General features: G+C 33.7%; 2 protein-coding genes and 2 long non-coding RNA genes across 6 annotated transcripts in view; 1 reads left to right on the forward strand and 3 right to left on the reverse strand.

The window, feature by feature from the left end:
- LOC105137854 (uncharacterized) overlaps window positions 1-7306 on the reverse strand; it is a 17801-nt gene extending 10495 nt beyond the window's left edge. Inside the window, exons 1-2 of the long non-coding RNA XR_844656.1 lie at window positions 6492-7306; window positions 167-176 (exon numbers count right to left, since the gene is read on the reverse strand). This is a non-coding gene — a long non-coding RNA (uncharacterized LOC105137854). The remainder of the gene's footprint in view (window positions 1-166; window positions 177-6491) is intronic.
- LOC105137852 (uncharacterized) lies at window positions 1861-6495 on the reverse strand. The gene is made up of 12 exons (XM_011043750.1): window positions 5885-6495; window positions 5581-5783; window positions 5300-5497; window positions 5055-5126; window positions 4681-4776; window positions 4439-4518; window positions 4210-4285; window positions 3781-3991; window positions 3443-3636; window positions 3085-3190; window positions 2844-2933; window positions 1861-2743 (listed from the first exon to the last, which is right to left on the reverse strand). The coding sequence occupies exons 1-12, from the start codon at window positions 6399-6401 to the stop codon at window positions 1992-1994; spliced, it is 2595 nt and encodes an 864-aa protein (XP_011042052.1). The 5' UTR covers window positions 6402-6495; the 3' UTR covers window positions 1861-1991.
- A 5588-nt stretch (window positions 7307-12894) lies between the features above and the next one.
- LOC105137866 (putative UPF0481 protein At3g02645) lies at window positions 12895-20396 on the reverse strand. Of its 3 annotated transcripts, none has more exons than XM_011043771.1 (3): window positions 19222-20396; window positions 13080-13588; window positions 12895-12960 (listed from the first exon to the last, which is right to left on the reverse strand). In XM_011043771.1, exons 1-3 carry the CDS (start codon window positions 20318-20320, stop codon window positions 12910-12912), a joined length of 1659 nt encoding a protein of 552 aa, XP_011042073.1. In that variant the 5' UTR covers window positions 20321-20396; the 3' UTR covers window positions 12895-12909. The 3 variants fall into 3 exon arrangements, with proteins under 3 accessions (XP_011042073.1, XP_011042071.1, XP_011042072.1); XM_011043769.1 differs by lacking the exons at window positions 12895-12960; window positions 13080-13588 and adding exons at window positions 17257-17271; window positions 18509-18594 and having other exon boundaries at window positions 18714-20396; XM_011043770.1 differs by lacking the exons at window positions 12895-12960; window positions 13080-13588 and adding an exon at window positions 18354-18594 and having other exon boundaries at window positions 18714-20396.
- Window positions 14823-16858, forward strand: LOC105137867 (uncharacterized). Its single transcript, XR_844658.1, has 3 exons — window positions 14823-14965; window positions 15861-15931; window positions 16595-16858. It is a non-coding gene; the product is annotated as an uncharacterized LOC105137867 (long non-coding RNA).
- Window positions 20397-24940: the final 4544 nt, after the last annotated feature.

The following is a 24940-nucleotide window of genomic DNA, read 5'->3' on the forward strand; positions in this document are numbered from 1 at the left end:
ATATATATATATATATATATATATATATATATATAGTAATCGAAGGTATTATTAAAATCATGCTGGCCATTTAGAGGATGGCCATCATGAAAAGATATAGTTTGTACATAAAAGAGATCCAATGGAGAGGAAACAAGAGAGATACATAACAAAAGAAAGAGCCTACAACTTTATCTCTTGGCAATTGTCGATCGTTGAATGCAGTCAACTTTTATTTGAAGATTATAATTACCTGTGTAAGAGAAATATGCTTCATAATTCTTGAACCTGCAGATAGACAGCCGATGGGGGTTAAAGAAAAGTAAGATTCTATATCTGGTTGAACATCATTGAAAACCAAGTTATTTCTGGTCAACCAGATACTCCAAGTAATACTATAAGAGAGTAGTTTCTATCTTTTCCTCTAAAAACCTTCTATGTACCATCGTTGACCAATGAACAAGCAGCTCATCATGTGTGTTTGTAGCACACCAACGAATATTGGAGGATCTGAAGAAAAAGTGACTTCTGAATGTGAGCTATAATGAGCAAAAACAAAAACTTCTCAGCTAATTAACCAAATTTCCTTCTGCGTACGACTAACGCACTGGTATTGTGCTTCAGTTTGTCAGGAGATTTTACATGCTCAGTTCTTATTTTTTTACACTGCTTTCATGAACTGTGCTGTTTCCTGCAATTGTTTCCCAGCACCTGGTCAGTCATAGGGCAAAGTGGTTGCTTCCAAGCTTGTTGCAGCAAAACATGCTGGCTATGTATCTCCTTTCCAATCATTTTCAGCTTCAGACTGGGATTAACTTGTACTTTTTTCGCTCAGGATTTCCTTTATAATGGTTCTATATATGTACAGCGCCGAAGAACTTGAAATATTGCGTGGATCCTTCACGCGATTGCATGCCCAATATCACTCTGCGATCTCTCGTAGCTCATCCAATCATTGGGGGTAAAAAATAACGGTTGGCATATATATTCTTCTGTATATTATTTTAAGGGACATGTACAGGAGATGAAAAGTGAAAGGGAGAACAAAAAATGTGAGTACTAAAAAAATCTAATAATTAAAAAAAAAAAAAAGAAGCTGACCTCTTGAGCAAACTGCCTGCTTTAGCAAAGAAATATGGATTATATGTTAAAGGAATTAGAAAATTATGATTTAAATGGAAAATGAAAGTCTTGAGTATGTATAAGGAATAGGATTCGTTTTCTACTAATTATTATAACATAGATAGGATCTTTAATTCCTAAGATTTCGCGGCTCTATATAGAGAGAAAAAAATTAGTGTTCTTAAATCTAAGATTATTTTTTTAAAAAAAAAAAGCTTAAAAAGCTGTTTCAATACAATAAAAAACTTAATTTGTAAAATCATAATCAGTTAAAAATTGATGTAGAGAAAGCTAAGGATTTGAATTTAACACACGATAAGATTTAAACACATTCAAAGTTCTACAAGACTATAGTTTTATTAATTAAAAAGTCCAATTATAAAATTTAAAATCAATGAAACAATTAAATAAAAAATTATGATTATTTTGAGTTTTGAACTATTTGTATTTATTAATTTAATCCAAAAATCTTAGGTTAGTTGTCCCACATCAAAAATCCTGTTCTAAATAGGAAAAAAGTATTCAAAAACAACAAAAAAAAAATTAAATGGTAGCTTTCGAGCTTAATTTGAGCCTAAAAACAAAAATAGCTTGTAAGCTGGTTATCCTATATAATTAGACATTTTAAACATTCTAAAAACATTTTAGATGGATGGAATCAAAAGATAAGCATGTTCTTACACTAAGTCTTTTCAAACACCAAAAAAATCTTAACACTAAAGGAAGTAATATAATAAAAATAATTATACTAAACTAATGAAGAAAGTGCCCCACACCAATTAGTGTCCCCTTTCCTCGTAAGAGGTTTCAAGTTCAACCCTCCTCTTTTATGTATTGAACTTAATTTATCTAAAAGCAGAGTCACTAATCAGTAGCTCTATCAACACTTGTTAAGGTTGAATGTTAAAATAAATAGTGTAAGATTCATCCCTCAGACTATGTAATGGTGCAAGAAGAAAATTTCTTTTGTCCCCCTTTGCAACAAAGCTGATTGGATGATATTGACTTAGTCCTTTGTTCATTACAAAGCTGGCTCCCTGATTAAAACCAGTATCTGATGATGTCCCTGTTTTGCAGCTAAGCTTCATGCTTTGACCTGACTTATAATCCACACCACTGTACACGTAGCAACCATTTTGGATACCTGATTCCAGGGATACAGTTCCGTCTTTTCCATCCAATCCAGAAACTACGCGGAAGATAGATGATCCATCATCATCAGCAGAATTTGTGAGTGCAAAGCTTCTGTCTTCTCCTTGCTGCACTAAAAGCATTCCAGGAAGATGAAAGGGTTCAAGCATGACTGATTTTCCAATAACATCTTTAACACTTGAGAGCTTCGAGGAAGAAGAGTCTTTAAATACAAGTCTAAAGGTGGCTTGAAGAGAAGCATCGGTGCCTGATTCCGGGAGCTTTTCCATCGATATTGATTGGTTTGAATTTGATAACACAAAAGTCGAAATTCCAGACTCTTGGGAAAAAGATACTAATTGTCCATTATAAGAGGCAGGGATTGGTGTTATTGAGTCTGAAAGAGAATTTCCTGACCCAGATTTGAGGTTCCAGTCACCACTTGTATGACCAGCAAGTAGGTAAGGACCATAAAGTATTGCCTGAATAGAAGCATACTCATGCCGGTCATCTGAATGTTGTTCAGAGGACTTTGTCAGCTTTTTGTCCATCATCTTTATAGTCATTTACGAAAATATTTTACATTTCAAGCAGGAATCCAAAGAAAATACCTTTAATGGCCTCTGTTCTCAAACTGATGGGAATCTGAAGGGTTAGCTTGTCACTGCTGCGCCATTTTCTATTGACTGATAAGAAACTACCTGCAGTAGAAGCAGAGTATTAGAGACTATTCCAGGTATCACTCGGAAGATGCCAAATGAACTCTCCTATTAGCACTTATACAATGGATTAAATCAAATATGAGAAACATATAGATTAACAGATGCAAATAGTTAAGATTATACTTCACACCTGGAGCTGGTAGACGCAAACTCTTAGAATTTATTTTTGCAGTAGCACCTTCTGAATTTGTCCAAATTGGTATCCGCAAATACAAGGTCGATGCTTGGCTAGTCCCCTGCAGAAATCAGATCCATTATGATCACAGGTAAGCCTTTTTTTTTCCACCCCTTGTTAAGACTTTCTATTCTCTGTGCACTTGCACACTACAAAAATAATTATAAATTTCCAGTAGATTTAGCCACTTTTTAACATCCTTTTCCCAGCCAAGGAGGATCCAGGTTGATTTTTTTTTTTTATTGGCAAGTACCTCCTTCGAAAGTAACACTAGTTTCCGTATGCTCATATGATAGATCGATTCAGCAAATACCTTCTTAGGAGAAAAGGTTAATGTCACCCGAAGATATGGATCCGAAGAAACGATAGGATCAACTTTCTGATTGAGCATAATCTGTCCAGATTTCCAATCAAGAGAGCTTGATATATACTGAATGATGTAAAGGCCTGGGGCTTCTCCTTCTTCAAAATATATGGAATCTCCCAGCTTTGAAAATGATTCAATTCCTGTGGGTACAGCAACAAAAGATAATATCAAATTGTTAGCACAGAAGCAGAGGTATGTTTCTCCTCTTACAAGTAAAAAATGATTAAAAACAGTGAACTGTATTAGCAGCTAAGAAAGGATGAGGCAGGTAACAGTTTCCACACCTGTTCCATAGCAGCACCAAAAAGAATCATACGAAGTCCCCCATCCATGATAGCTTTTGGCTTTGGAACTTCCAGGATATTGTGGAAGCATGTAAATCATCACTCCAGGTTCTGTTCCTCTTTGGATGCCTAGCACACCGTTTGTCAGAGCTCGCTCGTAATAATCTGCATAAGCCATTTCTTTGGTCCATCTGAACAGGTGGCGAGAGACCTACAGGTTACAAAAAAAGTGCAGAGTATTAAAGCACGAAAATTTATGTAACACGAAGATGAAAAAACTGCCAGGTAAATGCCGTATAGATGCCAAAATGTTTACTGGCATACAGACCTTGGAGTCAAAATAAGTTTTTGAAAAGATCGAAACAAATTCTATTCATCAAGTACACATAAAATCTAAATCAGTAATTAGAGATATGAGATGAAACACACCTTCAGCATATTATAAGTTGTGCATGATTCCTCATTTTCTGTCTGTAACGTGCTAGCCAGTCGCTTTGGATCTGACCTACTCACACATCAGGGAAGGTGTCAGCCAACACAGGGTAAGATCTTAGCAAGCATTTTTTATGAAAGTAGAAGCAAGATTCTTCTATATGGAGGCATTAAACCTACTTCAGAATATCACTATTATTATTGAACGAAAAACAACAATCAGTACCAGAACTCGCTAACAGAAGTTCCTCCAGTTGCATAGCTGTGAGAAGAGTTGACTACATCCATGAAGAATGCTCCTATATCCTGGAAGATCAAATCTGTCTTAGGCAGTTTTAAGATCAGAGATCATGCATGCATGACTACACTAAAATGAACTGCAATAGCTCAGTAGAACAGTAATCAAAATGCTACAACATTTCACAGAAAATGCTGTTCAGGTAATCTATGATTAATATAAAGATTAACCTTATAAAGAGGATCGCCAGTGATTTCATATCGCATCTGTGCACCGATGACAACAGGGATATGTGTATTGGCGTGGAAACCTGATATGTCATCGGCCTACAAGGAAGAGAAGAAGCTTCTATAAAATAGCCTGCATTCCAAATTGATTCTATTTGCAATATAAAAAACTCAGAAGTTCATCTTAAATTAGGCTTGCTCTAACTGATTGGAATGGTTATGTCAAAGATGATAACATTTCATTTTACGAAATCAGAAGCTTGTTTTCTCAAAGGGAAACTACTCTTATCAGCAAAAGGAAGGAAGAGACCTGAAAAACCAGAAGACTAAAACACCAGCCAAAAGCTGATAAACAACAATTGATAGTCATAAATTACCTGCACTGCAAGCAAACCAAGGAAGCAAGGCTTGTCAAACAGGTGAGCCAGCACCAAGTGCTTTGGATCTCCCTGCACCATAGTAACATTTAAGGCTCGAGTTAAAGATATCCAGAGGTTTATCTTCCACGGAACAGAGTAAATTCAAAAATATATCCATTCCAGCTCCAGGGAGACAATTCATAGGACTCATAAAGTGAATAATCAGGAGAAGCAAAGGAAACTGCACAGATTAGTGTACTTACTGTTATGCTAAATAACTTGTAAAGGACATCATTCATACCACCAGTTTCCTCGTTGAGTGATAGATAATGCCTTTCAATACTGTGACTGGTTATAACGTTTCGAACTCGATTGTAAAAGTAATCAACCATCCACTTCACCATTTTTAAAGCTTGAGCATTATCTGCCAATGTATATTGGTCCAAAAGACCTGCTAAGATCTGTCAAAGTCAACAACACAAATGGTTAGTCGTATAACTTTCTAAAGAATCACTACAGTGAACCATTTTGAAGTAGATACTACCTTATGAATAGTGTAATAAGGAGCCCAGACAGGCTTTATAGCTTCAAACCGATCAAATAATTCAGATGGGAAAGCAGAAAGGTATCCTGTTCCCATTTTCACCTGACAGGCAGACAGAGCAGAAACTACTGCAGACATTTTCTTCTTTAGAGTTTCATTATGAGTACTAGCCCACATCTGTGCTGATGCACTCAAATAGTGCCCTTCAACAAGCCAAATCAAATTTGTTTGTCATAAAAATATATGTACTAATATTGGTCAACACTAAATTCAAGATCATCAGCAAAAACGACAAAAAACTAACCTACAAAATGTCCTCGAAGCTCGGAATCCGGTGCCTCCCAACCACCGTAAGCTTTTCCTGGTGTAGACAAACCTGCAGTTTTCCTAAAGCTCCACACCAAGTTATTCACATCCAACATCAACAAGTACTCCAAGTTTGTCTGTTGAGCCTTCCAATGGATTGAACTTGGATCCAATCTCACATTATGCAATGGCATTTCGTTAAGGAAATTTCCAGAGGATTTCAAAGGACTTTTCAAATTTCTATACATCATTTCCCAACTATGCTCATCTTCTTCTCTCAGTATCTTTCTTGGCAGCAAACTGGCCCAAGCTGAATCATCGGTAGGTATCAAATGATAATGTTCAAACATTTCTTCTTTCCATGTTTCATTCTGTGATGATAACAGTTCATATCGAAATGAATGTGAAGATAACTGAGTCGGGATGTTTGTACACTCCTTGCTGATACCAAAACTACACAGCATAGACACCATGGCCATAACTAACAAACCCTTCATTTCTTTTTCCACTTGCATAAATCACAGTTCAAGAACACCCAATTTGAGTTAACTTAAGCTTAGAGAACAACTCTTTTGAGTTCAAACTCAATTAAAAAGAATTAAAACATGAACCCAGAAACCAAAACCGCACTTCACCAAAATTTGCAGAAACAAAGCTCAAAATCATCAAATTCAAGTGGTACTGATCTTATACCAATAAACAAAGAATTGTACAAGACTCCAGGTCAAAGAAAAGCACCAAAAACAAAGCGAGAAAGAATCAAAACCAAAGGGCCTTGAATTGCTGAATAAAACAGGGCACGTGAAGTCCCTATATATACCGCCAACACAATAGCAAGAAAGAGTTCAAAAATATCAAACTAAAAAGACTAAAAGCTATTACTCCTCCTGTTACCACTACTACTCTCTTATCATCTCGTGAAAGGCAAGAATTTGGTTTCGTGCACAATAAAAAAGAAAAGAAAAGAAAAGAAACCAAAAACAACAAGGAATGTGTATTCTACACACACACACATACAGAGAGAGAGGGAGAGAGGGAGAGGGATTTAGAGAAGACAAGAGAGAGTATAAGATGACAGAGAAGAATCACGGATAAGGTGTCGGTTTCTATGGAAGGTTGCTTATGTCTAAAATTTGCAGAACTGGAAAAGAGGAAACTGCAGTATCTGATGAGTAAAACTACAAAAACATAGAATCTATCTTTGGACAACTGTTTAGAGACAACAACACAGGGCTATATATCTATTTAAATATAAAGTAAGAACTTAGCTGTTAAAAGGGCTATATTAAGTTGTAAATATTTTTGAGTTCCCGGTTTTTTTGTGGGTTGTTCCTGTTTTTATTGGGTTTCCAGATTTGGAGAGAACGGTTTTTGCTCATTTGGTATAGAAAGATTAAATTTTTTTTCTCGTCAAATCTTAGATAAATCATCTCAACCAAATTAATAAATTAAGTAAAAGAAAGAATTTATTTATTTGAATTATTATTGGAATCAACATCTCAAAAGGTGTCGTGGATACAATTTAGACTTAACAAAACTAGATAAAAATTGAATTGATTAAATCTGAATAATTAAATTTGTAATTTATCAAAACCTAGTTTAATTTTTAAAAGATTTAAAATAATATTATTTTAAATTTTAAAAATAAAAATCTTGTTTAACAGGAGAAGTCAGTGCAGAAAGTTTGATGAAAATTTTCACCGCTAGCTTTAGATATTTACCAATAACTAAATGAAATTTTAAAGTTAATTTAGATGGCATTTATGGAATTTCTTTCCCTTGTTTTTATTTAATGTTAAGTGGTATCTTTAGATGTAAGAATTAAGTTTATATTTATTGACAAATAATTTATCTATACATACCATCATTAAAAAATTAATGAAAAAATGTCTTTCCTCATAACATTGGAGTTAAAATTACATTTATTTTTTTATTTTTTATATTAACACATTCAAATTATTAAAAATTATTTAAAAATTAATTTAATGTTTTTCCAAAAAACAATACTTTAAAAAATAAGTTGGACAAAAACAAAAGCACTCTCAAAGTATAGCAGAGTCAATAAAGGGTAATCTATTTAATTTTAATTTTTAAGTTTGACTCTTTTTTTTTTGATAAATTATCTTTCTAGTCGAGTATGTAATGAATCTATTTTAACATCAAATGAAGTATGTACAGTAAATTGATCTTTTTGTTCCTCCCATTTGATTAAATATTGACAAAGGAAGGTTGACCTCACCTCCCCAGTCCTTAAAGAAAATTAAGCTACTCGAGACTTCTTTCCATTAAATCCAGGCTTGTCGATTCCTATATATATGCTCATGTACTTAATTTGAATAAAATTTGAGATGATGATAATTTCTTAAATTTATTTTATTAATTCATATTTTTTATGGTTTTAATATATGTTACGTTAATTACTGAATTTGACAATAATAAATTCCAATTAATCTTAAACATTTCTTATTCAATATCAAGTAAATTTACAAACGTATGTGATCTCTCTCCTCTCTCTCTCTCTCTCTCACACACACACACACACACACACACACACATATTGAATTAAAAAATAAATATCAATCTCTGTATTATCACCACTCAAACTTGTGATCCCAACTAGTAAAACAATTTAGATTGAAAATGGACATCTCTCATAAACTTGCTGTAAGTTTTTTATTATTATTGGCAGGTTAGTAGTACTGCACGCGACCAGTAATTAAAATATTCTTAGTAGCTTTCTTCATTATGGTCCCCTGGGATTCATATAGTAAATTGTGAAGGGAACGAAGGCATGAAAAGGACACTCAATTAATAAACCAGTTATTTTAAGAATTATTTGGTTAAATTCATCCAAAGGGCCAAATCATCCATGCAAGTTTCAGAATAGATTGAGAAAGAGAGTATCATATCATGTGATTTGTAATTAACTCTTCTTTTTAATTTTTTTTTAATATATGACACTTTCCTTTTGTCACAGCAGTTTCCTGATACTTATTGCAAAGGCAACTTCATTGTTAACTTGTTTCCATGAATATATACTCTAAAGTATTATTATAAAAATAAGATTTGTTCCAACAAGTCAATCCGGTAACCTAAAACTTGGTGTAAGATTTTATATCAAACTAGTAGGAAGTTGGTTTTTGATTTCTTATTATAAAAAATAAATTTAACTTGATCTAACAACCCAATACTTAATTCGAGCTAGGTTTTCTATCAAACCAAATAAAAAGTTGTTCAAGGATCCTAGTTTAACATTTTTAAAAATAAAATCTAAAATGATATTATTTTTTTAAATAATCCGAGTTCCCTCTCTCCAGCATAGTGTCCAGCCAAGTTTTGTAAGTGAATGTATGGTCGTAAATATCCTGTAACTGCTAAGAATACCTTCTTGTTACACAAAGCTCTCCTGTGATGGGACATTTGTGTTAAATATCTTTCTTCAAGTCTCCGCAGCTGAAAAGAAACCTCTCCTGGTTGGCTGTTGTTGCTTCCAAATATGTAGGTTAGAGAATTGGACAAGTTTCTCAAAAAAAATGTCTCGTACGTCTCATTCATCTCAGCTGGCTCGGTAAACAGCAGTGGGGCAGGAAAAGAAAACTTGGTAGATCAAACAATAATTTATAGCCCTTATGTTCTCTCTAATTGGAGGTTATCATACAAGCTCAAATTATGGAGGATCGATCTGCGAGGTTGTTTCTATCAAATTACTAATTTAATATTGAAATATCATCCGACTCGCATCATTTGACAAGAAAAGTAAATATATGATTGGTTGTACGGGGACATGAAAAGATAAATTATTGATGAAAACGAAGCTTATCTTCTCTTCCAAAATTAATCTCGGGAACCATTAAATTTGGCTGGTCAATTGATCCAAGAAAACAAGGTGAGTTTAAGGTTATTCCAAAATATGGTCTTCCATATTTTAATTAGTGTCCCTCTTTCAGAAACATGGAAAGAGTATTTATAGACTCTAATTCTGAAACTTTATCAGTTTTGAAGAGAGAGTGCTATTGCAAGGCTGGGAATGGAAGAACAATTTATTTTTGAACTGATAAATGGTTACAAAGTGGGATTTTAAGGGAAAATTTCCAGGCCTCTATGCTTTGTCTGCTGCACCTGCTTATTGTTTGGCTGACATGGGAGAGTATGTGAAGGAAACTTGGCATTAGAAGTTAAACTGGAAAAGAAGCTTCATTTAGGCCATCAGAACTCTTGCTTAATTTTTTTTTTGGACTTTCAATCAGTTGCGCCAACAATTGTTGAAATGTTCTTGTGGCTATTTCTTCAAGATAGAGATAGTACAAGGGAATTTTAGTTGAAGAAATTTAATTAATTGGAGCAAATTAAGCAGCATATCCTTTATATACCAAGGTAACTGGGTATGTTAATTACCTTTTTATGCATTGTTTTGAATCATGGAAGATCTGGCATTGTTTTATGTATCGGACTGGTATTAGTTGGTGTATACTTTTGTTAACAAACACCTCGACATATCTCCTATTTCGCTTGTTATTTGCTTCACAAAGATTCCAAGGAGGTAGAAAAAATCTGCTTACAATAGTGACATATGAAGATTTGTTTTTTAATTTCTTAAAAAAAAAAGGAGTCATACTCAATATCCCCCATAGAATTTAGAATATTAAATTGTTTTAAAAAGACAAAAAAAAATCTATATTTTATTAAATCAATCATTGCATATTTCAAGAAATAAATTGTGGTGCAAACCAGGGCTTGGCCTAGCGGTGGAAGGGGCTTGTCTCCTTTCACTGCATCTGGGTTCGAGTTCTGGCGTGCACGTCTGTCACCCCGCGGTGCCTTACATGCTTACTGGGTTTGCAGGGTATTCAGTGGGCCGTGGGGATTAGTCGTGGTGCGCGTAAGCTGGCCTGAACACCCCATGTAAATCAAAAAAAAAAAAAAGAAATAAATCGTGGCATGCTTCGTAGAGGCTTACAGTACTTGAACATCAATAAAGGACACAAATAATTCAAGTTTAAGTATTATTTTAGATTCATTTTTGCTCCATCCTCCTCCATTAATCAATAATGTATTGGCAATAGGCTAACAACAGCCACATACGTATAAACCTTATCTCTAGACAGCCAATTATATATACGACGGCAACCTTACGATTTGGAAAACAACATATTGTAAAACAAATCTATCAATTGAAAACGTCCATGTCGAGCTAAAGATAAAATAGTACAAAATTAACTTTAAAGTATAACTCAACTAATCAACTAAGCAGTTCAAGATTTAATATCTAGAAATTATTAATTTAAGTTTTGTAAATTTTAGGGCTATTAAAATTTTTTATAATAATTAATTTTAAAATTTATGAAATTAGTTAAAATACTCATAAATTGACTTGAACACTTGTTATAATAAAAAAAAATAGTGCAAAATTAATACTGGGCAGTCGAAGAAGGTGGAAATATAAGTTAAAATATTATTTATTTATAGTTTTAGATGGGTTTGAAATTTATCTGGTCCAACTAAAGAGGTGTAAAGCCTAGACCCAATCCATGTCGAACCGAGAGTTCTGTACCCCAACCCACCACCATTGCAGGATGGGCAAGGCCTATTTTTCTTAAACCCACGATTTAAATAAGTAAATGGAAGTAATTAAGATGATTTACTTCCATTAACCTCTAGATTTAGACTCACGATTCACGAAATCAAATAAGTAAATGGAAGTAAATCATCTTAATTACCAGGCCACCTCCTTAAGAGTCAAATGATAGGCATGCCAAATAAACTAATCTTAGCAATCCCTCGTGTACAGGACGGTACTGCGAAAAAAATCCATACAATCTGTTTCAATGTTATTTCATTGGCTAGAAATTTGATTTTTAAAACAGTGTTAGTAAACATATTTAAAATCTTTCTAAAAAAAAATATTCATATCTATTTTTTTTAATCTTTTTTTATCCTTAAATGTATATCCATACGTTTTATAACTTTTGTGGTTTATTTATTGCCTCGTTCACGTGCAGACTAGTTGGTTGCCATCTTGCAGACCCCCTCCTCCTCCTCCTCCTCCTCCTCTTTTTTTAAGGGACACATACTCATTCGTTTTGCATTTAATAGCAGACACTAGTCGGTAATTAATTTAATTATAGTTATTAAACTGGAATTACTTGTACTGTTTTTTTTTTTTTGAAAAGTCAACAAGAAGTATACTCATTTTTTTTTTTTTTGAAAAGTCAACAAGAAGTATACTCATTTTGATCCAATATTTAAATATTCAGCACCTTTGTCGATCCATTAAAAACTTGGTTTTGAAAAATTATTCAAAATGAATTTTTAATTACTAATCAAATTCCAAATACCATGTCCCGAGGGTTTAATAACTTTTGTTTTAGTCATTTCATAATAAAAAAAATCAGGCGGGTGAATGATAAAAAGATGAAAGTAATTTTATTTTATTTTTGGTCAAAGAATTGTTTAAGTGAGTTTTTTTAAAAAAAATAATTTTTCATGTAAAACTATTAACTATTGAACTTGTAGAAATCTATATTTATTCCCTAATACACCATTCAAATAAAAAGTTTTTTGAGTTTTAAATTTATAGAACCTCATATTATTTTATACTTAATTTTTATTAATTTAAATGAAATAATGAAATTTGAACTTATAATTATTTAGTCAATAAAATTTTTATAACATATTAAAAAATTATTTTTAAAAAAAAATTAAGATCTAAATTAAAATCTCAAAAATAATTTTATAGTACTCTTTTGATTTTTTATGTTAGTCCTTCTTTTCTGATCAATGATTGTAAAACATTAAATCCAATTTGATGTTAACGGACTCAAAAACTCTTCTTACAATGCCCGTAATATTTTGATGAACTTAAGTTGATTTGCATTAAGGAAAAAGACGAACAAGGGGATGTTGAAGCCAACTAGATTCGTAGATTACAAAAGAAACCCCTAAGAAGGCCCAAAACAGAAATAAAAAAATTCAAACTAGTCAAATTGTTACAGAAATTAAAGCCAAGCAATGAGGTCTTTTGGTCTATGAAGTCCTCCATAGCTTTGCCAGGTTATCTGCTGCATGGCTTGCCTCCTGTAATAGTACAGATGCAAATGATCACTTGTTTCAGAATTATTCTTAGAAGTGTGTTACAGTGCCAATTGGCAATAGAAATGTTAAAATACAGTACAGATTTAATATAGAGAAGCCAACCATTTAGAGCAGTCATACACAGAACAGAAGGCCTCCAAAGCAGACAGCAAGATGAGAAGATCAGCTGCTAAGAATGTGAGAATAGGCCATGAGCTATAAACATACTTCTTGAAAGACGTTGAAATCCGAACTCTCCAGTTATTTGAATAATAAGCACTTGCATCCTCTATTGCCTTGTCAAGAATAGGAACTTTGGTTATATTCATGAATTTAGTAATTCCATGCCAAAGATTTGCTGCTTCCTCGTCGCTCTTGAGTCGATTCAAGACAATCCCTGAATCCCTCAAGATCTTCACATCCTCTTTTGTGTCCAGAATCCCACTCATCAATTCAACATAGCGTGTAAACACCGTGCATTCTGGTGCTAAACAATCCTCATAAGCTAAAAGATTCCTCAGTAACACCTCTGAGTTATCGTCCAAGTTCACCACCGGAAGATAAAATGCTCCACGAGGTTTGTCAAAGCTGATAGTCTTCAAGCCACCCTTTGTGGGAATGAATTTGACACCAACCCCAGAAAGTTTTGTAGCAGATGGAATCAAGAGTTGTTCTATCAATAGACTTGCACCGTTCAATCCAGACTCGCATTCGATCTCTGCAGCCACAGTTTCTGCTGTTGATACAAGATTGGTTATTTCACTTTTGGGTTTAAGAAGGCGAAGACTCTTGATGAGTTGCCATGGTATGGTTACTGCAGCCTTGACAGCTTTTGATTTGAGTATTCGTATAAGAAACCGAAAAGGAACTACAATAATGAAACATAAAAAGCCCCATATCGACTTCCAAGCTTTCTTGAAGCAACCAATCTCCTCCTGGTTTTCTTTGCCCTCCTTCGAATCTTCGATTTCCCTTTCAACATCCTGTAATTTTGCTGCAACCTTGCAGTAGAGAAGGTCAAGAAGATGTTTCTTTTGCAGACATTCTTCACTAACATGTTGCTGGCAATCCACGATTTTAATCGGAGACACGTGCTGAAAAAATTTCATTAACATCATGGCTAACGCTTCATCAGGATTTTCATACTGAAAATAGGTATTGACTTCTCTGAGCACGAAAAGAGGGATTTGGTTTTCCAGCATCACCATATCCCTAAGGATTCCATTGTGAATGGTTTTCTTCTTGGCGAAGTGGTTGACCATATCTGCTAGACTAGAAGATGAACGATTCCTTGATGGCTCTTCAGTTCTACTTATGAAGGTTTGGAGGCGCCCCAACAAGAAGGAAGCATCAATGGCAAAAGTCCAGGCCAGTTCTTCTCGATCAAAATCCAAGTAGGAAGGATAACAAGCTCGGACACTATCATCATTTTCCTCCAAATGCTCAACTATGTCACTGAACCTATTGTTTAGATACTTCTGGACTCTTTCTGCTTCAATGAGCTTGTAACGCTCCATTTCGAAGAGCTCGCTCTACACGTCGATGATGATAAGGGCCGGTTGCAACTAGTTAAGGGATGTATGCTTCTTGTTTGGTTGAAACGATGGCTTTGGGTACAATGAAGATGCAGACAGGAACATCTTCATCTTCTATAACTTCATCAAGGGTTCGTTTGATGTGTATGACCCATTCACGGCCAGTGCTACAGTTAAATTGCTTTCTCATTTCTTTGGACACAGGAGGAGGGATAATGTGATGTTTTGAAAATTAGTAGGAAAGGGCAACCAAGCCTTTAGTGGCTTAAAGAGTAAGTATAATTAAATGAGGGGTATTGTGGTAATTGAATAATAGTTGATAAATATAAATAGGAAGAAAAGAAAACAAAAGAACAAAAGAGGGAGCTGTGGTTTTTTGAGAGCAAACGTAAGAGAGGGAGAAGGAAGAAGAAGAAGAGAAAAGAGGGGAAAAGAAGGGAAAGGGAAGAGATTGAGAAGAAATAACTTTAAAGGTAAGATTTAGGTTGTTAAATGTATAAATGTGTTGTTTGAAATTTAAATTTATGTTTTGATAAATATTAGGGTTTTGAAAATTTGTGTTTTGGGTTAATTGATGAATTAATTTGAATGTTATAGGGTTGATTGTTGTAGGTAATTGATTAATTAGTTGATTTTGAGAGATTGTTGGTAAAGATGATGATGTTGAGTCATGATTTGTGTAAATTGTGAATTTTGAGTTGGAATTCTGGCAAGAACAGTAGGTAATCTGTGAACAATTCTGGGTTTGAGGTTGAAGATGACGAAAATTCAATTTGGTCCCTCAATTTGTGGAAATTACAGTTTAGTCCCTAAACTTTGGAAAAATTATAATTTGACCCCTAATGGTATTTTGAGATTCTGGACAGTGTTATTATGAGGTTAAGGATGATGAATCTCAGTTTGATAATTGATTTGGAATATTTCCAGTTTGGTCCTTAAATTTAAGAATTTACATTTTAGTCCCTAAACTTTGGGAAAATTATAATTTGACCCCTAATGGTATTTTGAGATTCTGGACAGTGTTATTATGAGGTTAAGGATGATAACTCTCAGTTTGATAATTGATTTGGAATATTTTTAGTTTGGTCCCTAAATTTTAGGAATTTACATTTTAGTCCTTAAACTTTATAAAAATTACTTTTAGGTCCCTAGTTCGTTCTGGACAGAATGAAGGATGGTTTATGGGTGAAATTTCAGTATGGTTATATATTTACAGTTTGGTCCAGTTTTGGTAAAATTACATTTTGGTCCCTATTTGGATAATTATCATTTTAGTCCCTAAACCTAGGAGAGTAAACCTAGTTTTATTTTATGCATTGAGATATTTTGTTTGAGTTGTTTTTGAGTATATGTCATATATTGTTGTAGGTTCTCCTAACGATCCTCAATAGGATTTTCGGGTCTTTCGTCTGACGTTCCTTTAGTTCTATATTTTCCGGGTGAGTGGGATAATCTTTAATATGCATATAATATAAGTAAATATGTATGTTGATTATATGATGAGTACGATTAGTTAATCTCTTGAATATTTATATTTATATATTTTGCTTTGTTTTCCGAGTACTCATCTATTCTTGAAATTTGCACTCGTATTTTATCGAGCTAAATTCTATTTGATATGATATACGTTTCTTTGATGATTCTGTAAATATATATTATGCCTTGATATAGGACTTGTCAGTAACTCCATGCTAACGGAGAGTAGTTAGCCTATGTGCACATAGTATTCTGTATACCTAGCTGATGAGAGAAGCATCAGCCTGTGGCGACTGATCATCCCACAGTGGTCACCTTCGGGTGTCATCTGGTCACTTTTGAGTGTCATCTGGTCACCCTCGGGTGTCATCTGGTCACCTTCGGGTGTCATCTGATCTCTGACATGTATTCCACTACGTTATGATAATTTGTTCAGTATGTATATGTATATGTATATGTATATCATTCTACTACGTTATGATAATATATTTAGTATGTATATGTATATGTATATCAAGATAAATCATCTGACAAATTATTAATATGAAAATATCTAAAATGTATATTAAATATTATTCCCTCACTGAGTTAGTTGAACTCACCCCTCATTCTTAATATTATTTCAGGTTCTTAGTTTCTGATAGCAGTTGGACTTTGTTGAGTGTTTCTGCTTCTTCAGTTTTGGGTCGGTATGCCTTGCTTATTGTTCAAGGTTGTTTTGATTTGAAGTCTTAGACGCTCCACTATTACTCTGTTTTAATTAAGTTTGGATTTTGACAATGTAATGAGTATTATGAATTATTATTTTGTTTTAATTACTGATGAAGAGTTTTGACTATCCTTTGATTTCATCAGCTTTGAGTAATATAATATTTCTGAAGATTATGAAATGCTGCGTATTTTTGAATATCTATTATTTTGATATGTATGTTTTGAGGCTTAGCGTAGGTGGGGTGTCCTTTCGACACTCCTCCTGCGTTGCCGGTCATGGACCCGGGATTTGGGTCGTGACAGATAGTTAGATTTGCTAAAACATGAGTGCAGCTCAAACTTCTTAAAGAGCTGGAAAGTGGAAATATTGTTGAAGATAAGCAAGTTGTTTGTGATTTTTGGACCACCAAATTTAGCTCATGCAGAATCCTTTCGTTTTGTCCTCCTTTCCTTCCTTGCTGTTTCCATCAATCATTTTCCAATTTCCTTTTCACCCAAAGCAACGACGTAATCTCACGGGCTAGAAAGAGATGGAAAAAAAGCCCAAACAGTTCACGGGCCGGAAGGACAAGACAAAAGGTCAGGACAGTCGGAGAGAAGAAAAATAAAACAGAGGACCACCGAGCTTACCGGGAAAGGGGAGAGAAAAAAACTTGAAATAAAAAATGAGACCTTGAAGCACGTTTACCGTTATTTTGAATAATCAATTCTGTATTTTATTTTTTAAAATTAAAAAAATATTTAAATTATAATTTTTAAGTACTTATTTACCTCAAGAGAAATCATAACCTTGCCAGTACCCAGATATGGTGTATAAAACGGTCAAAGCATAAAATTAATACAGCTTAATTAATAAGAATTTAGCTACATGAATTGACTAATTTAAGAGTATAGCTTTCTTAATTTAAACACCATTTCTGATCAAGGGTGAGATTAAAATATTGCTCAAATGCTAAAACATGAGCATACCTCACCGTTCTTACAGGGTTGAAGATAAGCAAGCTTTGGTTTGCAGATCAAAAAAATTGACGAATGGATGCAAAATCGTTATTTCTTCTGTTCTTTTTTTAGTTTTCCTCACCTTTTCCTTTTGCTCCTTATCGTCTTCACTTGATAAATCCAAGAAAATAAAATCTTTTGATTCTGTGATTGCGTTAGATTTTCCGAACACTCTCCATTTTTCAACTTCTTATATTGGATTTATTGGCCTTTTGTGTCCTTCCACACTGCTATTTTCATCAAGCTGTTGGGAGAAGGAAAAAAAAAACCGGGGGAAGGAAGAGCAGTAAACATGGCAGAAACACATTCTTACCATAACATATTATATTACTCTCATATTAAGTCACGTGAATTCTTTCATAGCTCTCTCTCTTCTGCGTGTGTGATCTCCTCTTACACTACATCATCTATCATACAATGAGGGGCTTGTCATTTAGCACCTATCATGTCTTAAAATAGTCAGCCAAAAATTAAGATATGTCTTTAAAGGAGCCTTATCTTTAGTATAATTAGCTTCATAACTATAACTTTAAAGGTCAATTAAAATTTCTAATTATTATAAAACTAGGTGATGTTTTTATTTTCAATTTTACTCTATCAATCCTAATCATAAATCATCGAGATGTCTCTCTCTAGTGACAAGACTGAAAAAACTCTTCAGTGCAATACCCATTGTTTGATGAACTTAAAGTCGATTTTCATTAAGGAAACGAGGAACACAAGGATGTTGTGTCCCTTAATTTGAACCCAACAAGATTCATAGATTACAAAAGAAAGCTCTTAAAAGATCAAAAACAGAAATAAAAAACCCAAACGAATCAAATCTGTTACAGAAATTAAAGCCAAGCAATGAGGTCTTTTGTTCTATGAAGTCCTCCATAATTTTGCCAGGTTATCCGCTGCGTGGTTCGCCTCCCTGTAATAGTATGGATGAAAATGATCACTTGTTTGAAACTTCTTAGAAGTGTGTTACAATGACATTGGCAATAGAAATGTTAAAATACAGGACTACAAATTTATCATAGAGAAGCTGACCATTTAGAGCAGCCATACACTGAACAGAAGGCCTCCAAAGCAGACAGCAAGATGAGAAGATTAGCTGCTAAGAATGTGAGAATAGGCCATGAGCTATAAACATACTTCTTGAAAGACGTTGATATCCGAACTTTCCAGTTATTTGAATAATAAGAATTTGCTTCCTCTATTGCCTTGTCAAGAATTGGAACTTCGGTTAGCTTCATGAATTTAGTAATTCCATGCCAAAGATTTGCTGCTTCCTCGTCGCTCTTGAGTCGATTCAAGACAATCCCTGAATCCCTCAAAATCTTCACATCCTCTTTTGTGTCTAGAATCCCACTCATCAATTCAACATAGCGTGCTAACACCGTGCATTCTGGTGCTAAAGAAGCCTCATAAGCTACAAGATTCCTCAGTAACACCTCTGAGTCATCGTCCAAGTTCACCACCGGAAGATAAAATGCTCCACGAGGTCTGTCAAAGCTGATAGTCTGCAAGCCTCCCTTTGTGAGAATGAATTTGACACCAATCCCAAAAAGTTTTGTCGCAGATGGAATCGATAGCTTTTCGATCAATAGACTCGCATCGTTCAATGCAGACACACTTTCGATCTCTGCAGCTACAGTTTCTGCTGTTGATACAAGATTGGTTATTTCACTTGTGGGTTTAAGATGGCAAACACTCTTTATGAGTTTCCATGGTAAGGTTACTGCAGCCTTGACAGCTTTTGATTTGAGTATTCGTATAAGAAACCGAAGAGGAACTACGATAATGAAACATAAAAAGCTCCATATTGACTTCCAAGTTTTCTTAAAGCAACCATTCTCCTCATGCTCTTCGTTGCGCTCCTTCGACTCTTCGATTTCCCTTCCAATATCTTCGAATTTCGGTGCAACCGTGCAATAGATAAGATCAAGAATATGGTTCTTTTGGAGACATTCTTCGCTAACATGTTGCTGTCCGTCCACGATTTTAATCGGAGACGCATGCTTACAAAATTTCATTAACATCATGGCCAACGCTTCATCAGGATTTTCATACTGAAAATACCTATTGACTTTTCTTAGCACGAAAAGAGGGATTTGGTTTTCCAGCATCAGCATATCCCCGAGGATTGCTTGGCGAATGGTTTTCTTCTTGGCGAGGTGGTTGACCATATCTGCTAGACTAGAAGATGAACGATTACTTGATGGCTCTTCAGTTCTAATTATGAAGGTTCGGAGGTACCCAAGCAAGAAGGAAGCATCAATGGCAAAAGTCCAGGCCAGTTCTTCTCGATCAAAATCCAAGTAGGCATGATAACAAGCTCGGACATTGGCATCATTTTCCTCCAAATGCTCAGCTATGTCACTGAACCTAACGTTTCGATACTTCTTCTGGACTCTTTCCGCTTCAATGAGCTTGTAACGCTCCATTTCGAAGAGCTCTACGCGTCGATGATGATAAGGGCCTATTGCAACTAGTTGAGGGATGTATGCTTCTTGTTTGGTTGAAACCATGGCTTTGGATACACTGAAGATGCAGACAGGAACGCCTACATCTTCATCATCTATACCTTCTTCAAGGGTTCGTTTAATGTGTATGACCCATTCTTGGCCAGTGCTACGATTAAATTGCTTGATCATTTCTTAGTGCACAGGAGGAGGGATAGATAGAGTTGAGGAGGAGGGATAGATAGAGTTGCTAAAGCATAAGAGCGCGCAGGTCACACTTCTTAAAGATACGGAAAGATTGTTGAAGATAAGCAAAATGTTTGTGGTTTGTAGATCACCAAATTTATCTCGTGAAAAATCCTCCCTTTTTTTCTTCTTTAATTTCCTTCCTTATTGTCTCCATCAATCATTTTCAATTTCCCTTTTCACACGAGAAACAATGTTTTAATTCACAAAGAAAAAAAAAACGTTACAAGTTTTTACACCATCTAACCAACATGTTTTTGGAATTTTCTCAACTACATGTCGTCTTCTTATATTAATAGCTAAATGAAATCTATGAGATAAAATTGATCACTAATTAGAGACTAATGCGATAAAAATATCCAATTTTTACTGAAAGATCACCCATTAAACCCTTATATCTGGAGCTATATATTGATCGTCTTACCCTCAATATGTGCTTCAAACTTGATCGATTTATACAAGAATTGATATTGTCTAACAGATGTTGAAGAGGCTAATTTGATCAAATTAAATAGTACTCTGGCCCAGGTCGTATAACAAATTTTGATTTACAAAGAAGACATAAAACTTTCTTGTGCTGTCTATTTCTATTACACTGCCTCGGTGATTATGAAATAGTTAGTTCTTCATTGGATCCTTGTACGATCTTATTGAACTGGAATTATTGCCGACTTATAGAAGAGGTCCTCTCGAGATATCCTTATTTAATTCACTTCCAACTTTTTCTTGTATTTTTTTTTCCCTTTCCATTGCTGTGAATTTGAAACTTGAAAGAGAAGGACACTGTCATCTTGTCTTGCTGGTCCCAACACATAAATATGATGCATTCAACTCTTAAAGTCGCATAACCGACCTTTGAACCTTCTTTCTACCTTAGAAAAAGAAACTTATTTACCTTGCAATTCATGGTAATGAAGCATGCTTTCATTTTTATTTTATTTTTTTGAACGTGATGAAGAAAAAAATAATTACAAAAGGTTAAGATTAGCCAACGAAACAAACATATACAAAAGGGTAGAAGCTCAAACATCAAAAACCAGACAGAACGCAACAATTAAACTAGCTAAAGAAAAATCAGGCCAGGGAGCTGAATTCTCTAGAGGAGGAAATTTCATTTTGTCCACAAATATGCAATCGAGAGCTGCAACTTTTATATCACGCCTAACATTCAACTGCTTTCAACTTCTTGTTATTGGGTATAATGGCCTTATGTGTCCCTTCACAATGCTATTTCTAGCACGCTGTTAGGGAAAAAAAAAATGGGGGAACTAAGGAGGGGAGGAAGCTTGATAGAAACACATCTCACATTATCATATTTTATTATTTTTATAAGAGAGAAAGCCATGTGAACTTGGACTTAAAAATATAATATATACTTGCAACATATACATATATTAATTTAAGGATAATCAAATCATTAATGCTTTATGTATATGTTATATAAACATGTAAGAACTAAAAGGATTCTTTGAATAAACTCAAGTTTATATTTTTATTTTTTTGAAGTGTTCAAATTTATTTCCAACCCTTCTTTTTAATTTTAAAATCTCACAATTTTTAAAATTTGAAAGCATTTTGTGTTTAGTTTTTCTATCTTTTTTCTTAGTATGAGAAGAATTCTTCTCACTGTGGCTAATTTGTAGTATCAAGTTGCCATCTTTTTATTTTTATTTTTTCAATAAATTTACTTGCTTGAACAAGGCTTCTCTTAACCATTTCACATTTTTTTGGCCAAAAATCTTTCTTCCTTGATTTTCATCTCTAAATGGCTCTTTTATAAGACTCTGCTTCATCTCTCTTTCTCATTCTTCATGTGTGGTCGCCTCTTATATCACATTATCTCTCATACAAGGACTCGTCTCCTAATCGTGGGCTATTGTATATATATATATAAAAAAAATCTCCTTATCGTGGGCTTATCATCTTGCACCTAATCTATCTTGGACTTGCTATCTTTCTCCTGGTACAAGGTCCATATTCTCTTATTGGAAGCATGTGCTTTATCTTTTTCTTTGAATGTTACTTCCTTTATGATTTCTCCCTTTTTTATACCCCATGTTCTAAATCCCTTGAACATCCCATCGGATCGAACTAGCATAAAAAAAAAATTAGAGAGAGGAGTAGAAGGAAGCATGATAGAAACACATCTCACATATATTATAGCATATTATTTCCATATCAATCACGTGTAATTTAACTTAGATTATAATACTCTCAATACATATATTTTTTAATTTAAGAATAATTCTAAAAATTTAAGGATTATTATATCATTAATGTTTTACATACATGAACCTAAAAGAACTAAAAAAATTAATAAATTGTTTTATGTTTTTTTAGAGCTCAATATTTTTATTTTTATTTTTGAAAGAAGTCGATACATTGAATAGTCTAAAGGTACACGAAAGCAAGACAAAAAGAAAAAAAGAAAAAATTGAAAAATTGAAAACAAACAATAAAAGATTAATTAATTTCATTCGCAATATTAATTAATTCCATTCACAGGCTAAACCTTGATTAATTATGTTATAAAATTATGAACTCAAATCTTTATTTTCTGTCTAATATCTGGGAAACAAAGACCACATAACCTTAAGTTTAGAATACTCGACACTTCTTTTAGAATGGAATTAAAATTGCACTTCAAAGTTATTTTTTTGTAGATCAATATGTAATTAACTTTGAATACTCTCTCTCTCTCTGTCTCAGAGAGAGAGAGAGAGAGAGAGATCAGAGAGATTTAAAAGATGAAAGAAAAGATATGTGTGTGTTAAATTTTTGATATCCTCATGAAACTACGAAGAGGGAGCATGTTAAATTGTTGAAGAAATATTGAAGTAACCTACTATATCCAAGCTTAATGAACATGATTGATCACTTTATCATTTTTACGAATTTTTCTCCACTTGCAAGGACAATTGTTCTTTGTCATGTAAAAATCAATTGTTACCAGTACGTAATCGCAAATTTTTACCAGTGATTCTAGACATAATTATGTGTGCTGGCCTCCATTTCCTACATTTCTACTATGGTACTTTTTTTCTGCATTTACTCTATGGTACTATTATTCTCTACCGAAAAAGAGAAATAAACAGGTCAACTAATTTATGGGTCTTGAGATATTTTATATATTTCCTTATTGGATCCTTATTCAACTGGAAATTATTGCCTACTTATAGAATGGTCCTATGATCTTACATGTCTTGACTTAAGAACAAGTGATTATGTGTTTGAAAGAGGAAACATTAGACTGAAGCTGCCGGTTTCAAGTTTAACAACATAGATATGATGTATTCAACCTTAAAGTCACATAACTGACCATTAAAACTACTTTCTGCCTTTGAAAAAGCAACTTATTTACCAGAGTAGAAATCATTTCAACCTCGAAGAAGTTTGCTAAAAGGGTGTATGTAAGTTGGTCTAAAGACACTATAGTAATTTAGCCTTATTGACTCATTATTTGATAAAGGAGAAATAGGCAGCTATCTTGACTCGTTTATTAATACTTTGGTAAGTAGATTAATTTGTTCTGCAATCATATTGAGTTTGAATTCGATGAATTTTCTGTATCCATTAGAATTTGGTGTTTGATAAATGAAAGCTAGTCTAAAAATACTTTAATCATCAATGTTAGAAAAAGAAAATTTTGTTTAATAATAATTTAGGGGTATAATTGAATCAATTTATGTATCAATTAAGACTAAGTTTCATAATTTAAAAAAAAAAAACTTTCAGTATTGATATGATATATTTTAAAAAATTAATAAATTTTGCTGTTTCAAGGTTTGAATTCCTAAAGTTTAAGTGAACATACCTCCTTAGTCAACAAACCAATTGTTTTTTTACTAGGTTAGAAAAGCTAGGGAAAGAGATTTCATGGAAAGAAAGAGCTACTCCTCCTATAGGCTATAATAATATAGCTAAAGCCCAATGGGTCTCTATCCTAGTGTAACAGAGGGCAAAAAGAAAAGTGAAGAAGAAGAAGAAGAAGAAACAAGAGCTGACGACATGAAAAAAGTACAAACAGTCCAATACTCGAGCCCAGAAAATGAAAGTCTTGTAGTTGCATAAGAGGCCAAGTAGCCAAATCCAGGCAGCAGCGCCCATCATTAAATATGTAAATGAACATTTAGCCTTACAAAATTATATGCTTTTACAACCACCTACAAAAGGTTTCAAGTCCTTTGTAGTCCTTACTTCGAAAGGTTGGAAGTCCTAACTTTGAAAAGGAAATCTTGTTAATTACCTAACTTAGAAATCATTTTAACGGGCAATGGAAGTTGATAATTTCCTTGAACTTAATTAATTACTTTCGGATTTATTACTAAAGGATCCTAGAGATCCCATTCGTTTTGTTTAGTTCTTATATCTTCTTCTTAGTCTGACAAGAATTCTTCTCACCATGGCTAATTTGTAGTATCAAGATGCCATCTTTTTATTTTTATTTTTTCAATAAATTTACTTGCTTGAACAAGGCTTCTCTTAACCATTTCACATTTTTTTGGCCAAAAATCTTTCTTCCTTGATTTTCATCTCTAAATGGCTCTTTTATAAGACTCTGCTTCA

The sequence above is a fragment of the Populus euphratica genome, unplaced genomic scaffold, assembly GCF_000495115.2.
Source record: "Populus euphratica unplaced genomic scaffold, PopEup_1.0 scaffold70.1, whole genome shotgun sequence".
In the NCBI taxonomy this organism is placed as follows: Eukaryota; Viridiplantae; Streptophyta; class Magnoliopsida; order Malpighiales; family Salicaceae; genus Populus; species Populus euphratica.

What these genes read in the sequence shown, in the direction of transcription:
- LOC105137866 (XM_011043771.1), bottom strand. Translation starts at nt 20,320, where the DNA reads ATGATCAAGCAATTTAATCGTAGCACTGGCCAAGAATGGGTCATACAC. An exon ending in GACAAAACTTTTTGGGATTG is followed by an intron (nt 13,589 to 19,221) that starts GTGTCAAATTCA and finishes TTTCTGGGGTTG; the next exon opens with GTGTCAAATTCATTCCCACA. An exon ending in TGTATGACTGCTCTAAATGG is followed by an intron (nt 12,961 to 13,079) that starts TTGGCTTCTCTA and finishes GTACTATTACAG; the next exon opens with GAGGCAAGCCATGCAGCAGA.
- LOC105137852 (XM_011043750.1), bottom strand. Translation starts at nt 6,401, where the DNA reads ATGCAAGTGGAAAAAGAAATGAAGGGTTTGTTAGTTATGGCCATGGTG. An exon ending in GCTTCGAGGACATTTTGTAG is followed by an intron (nt 5,784 to 5,884) that starts GTTAGTTTTTTG and finishes GGCTTGTTGAAG; the next exon opens with GGCACTATTTGAGTGCATCA. An exon ending in ACAAGTTATTTAGCATAACA is followed by an intron (nt 5,127 to 5,299) that starts GTAAGTACACTA and finishes ACTATGGTGCAG; the next exon opens with GGAGATCCAAAGCACTTGGT.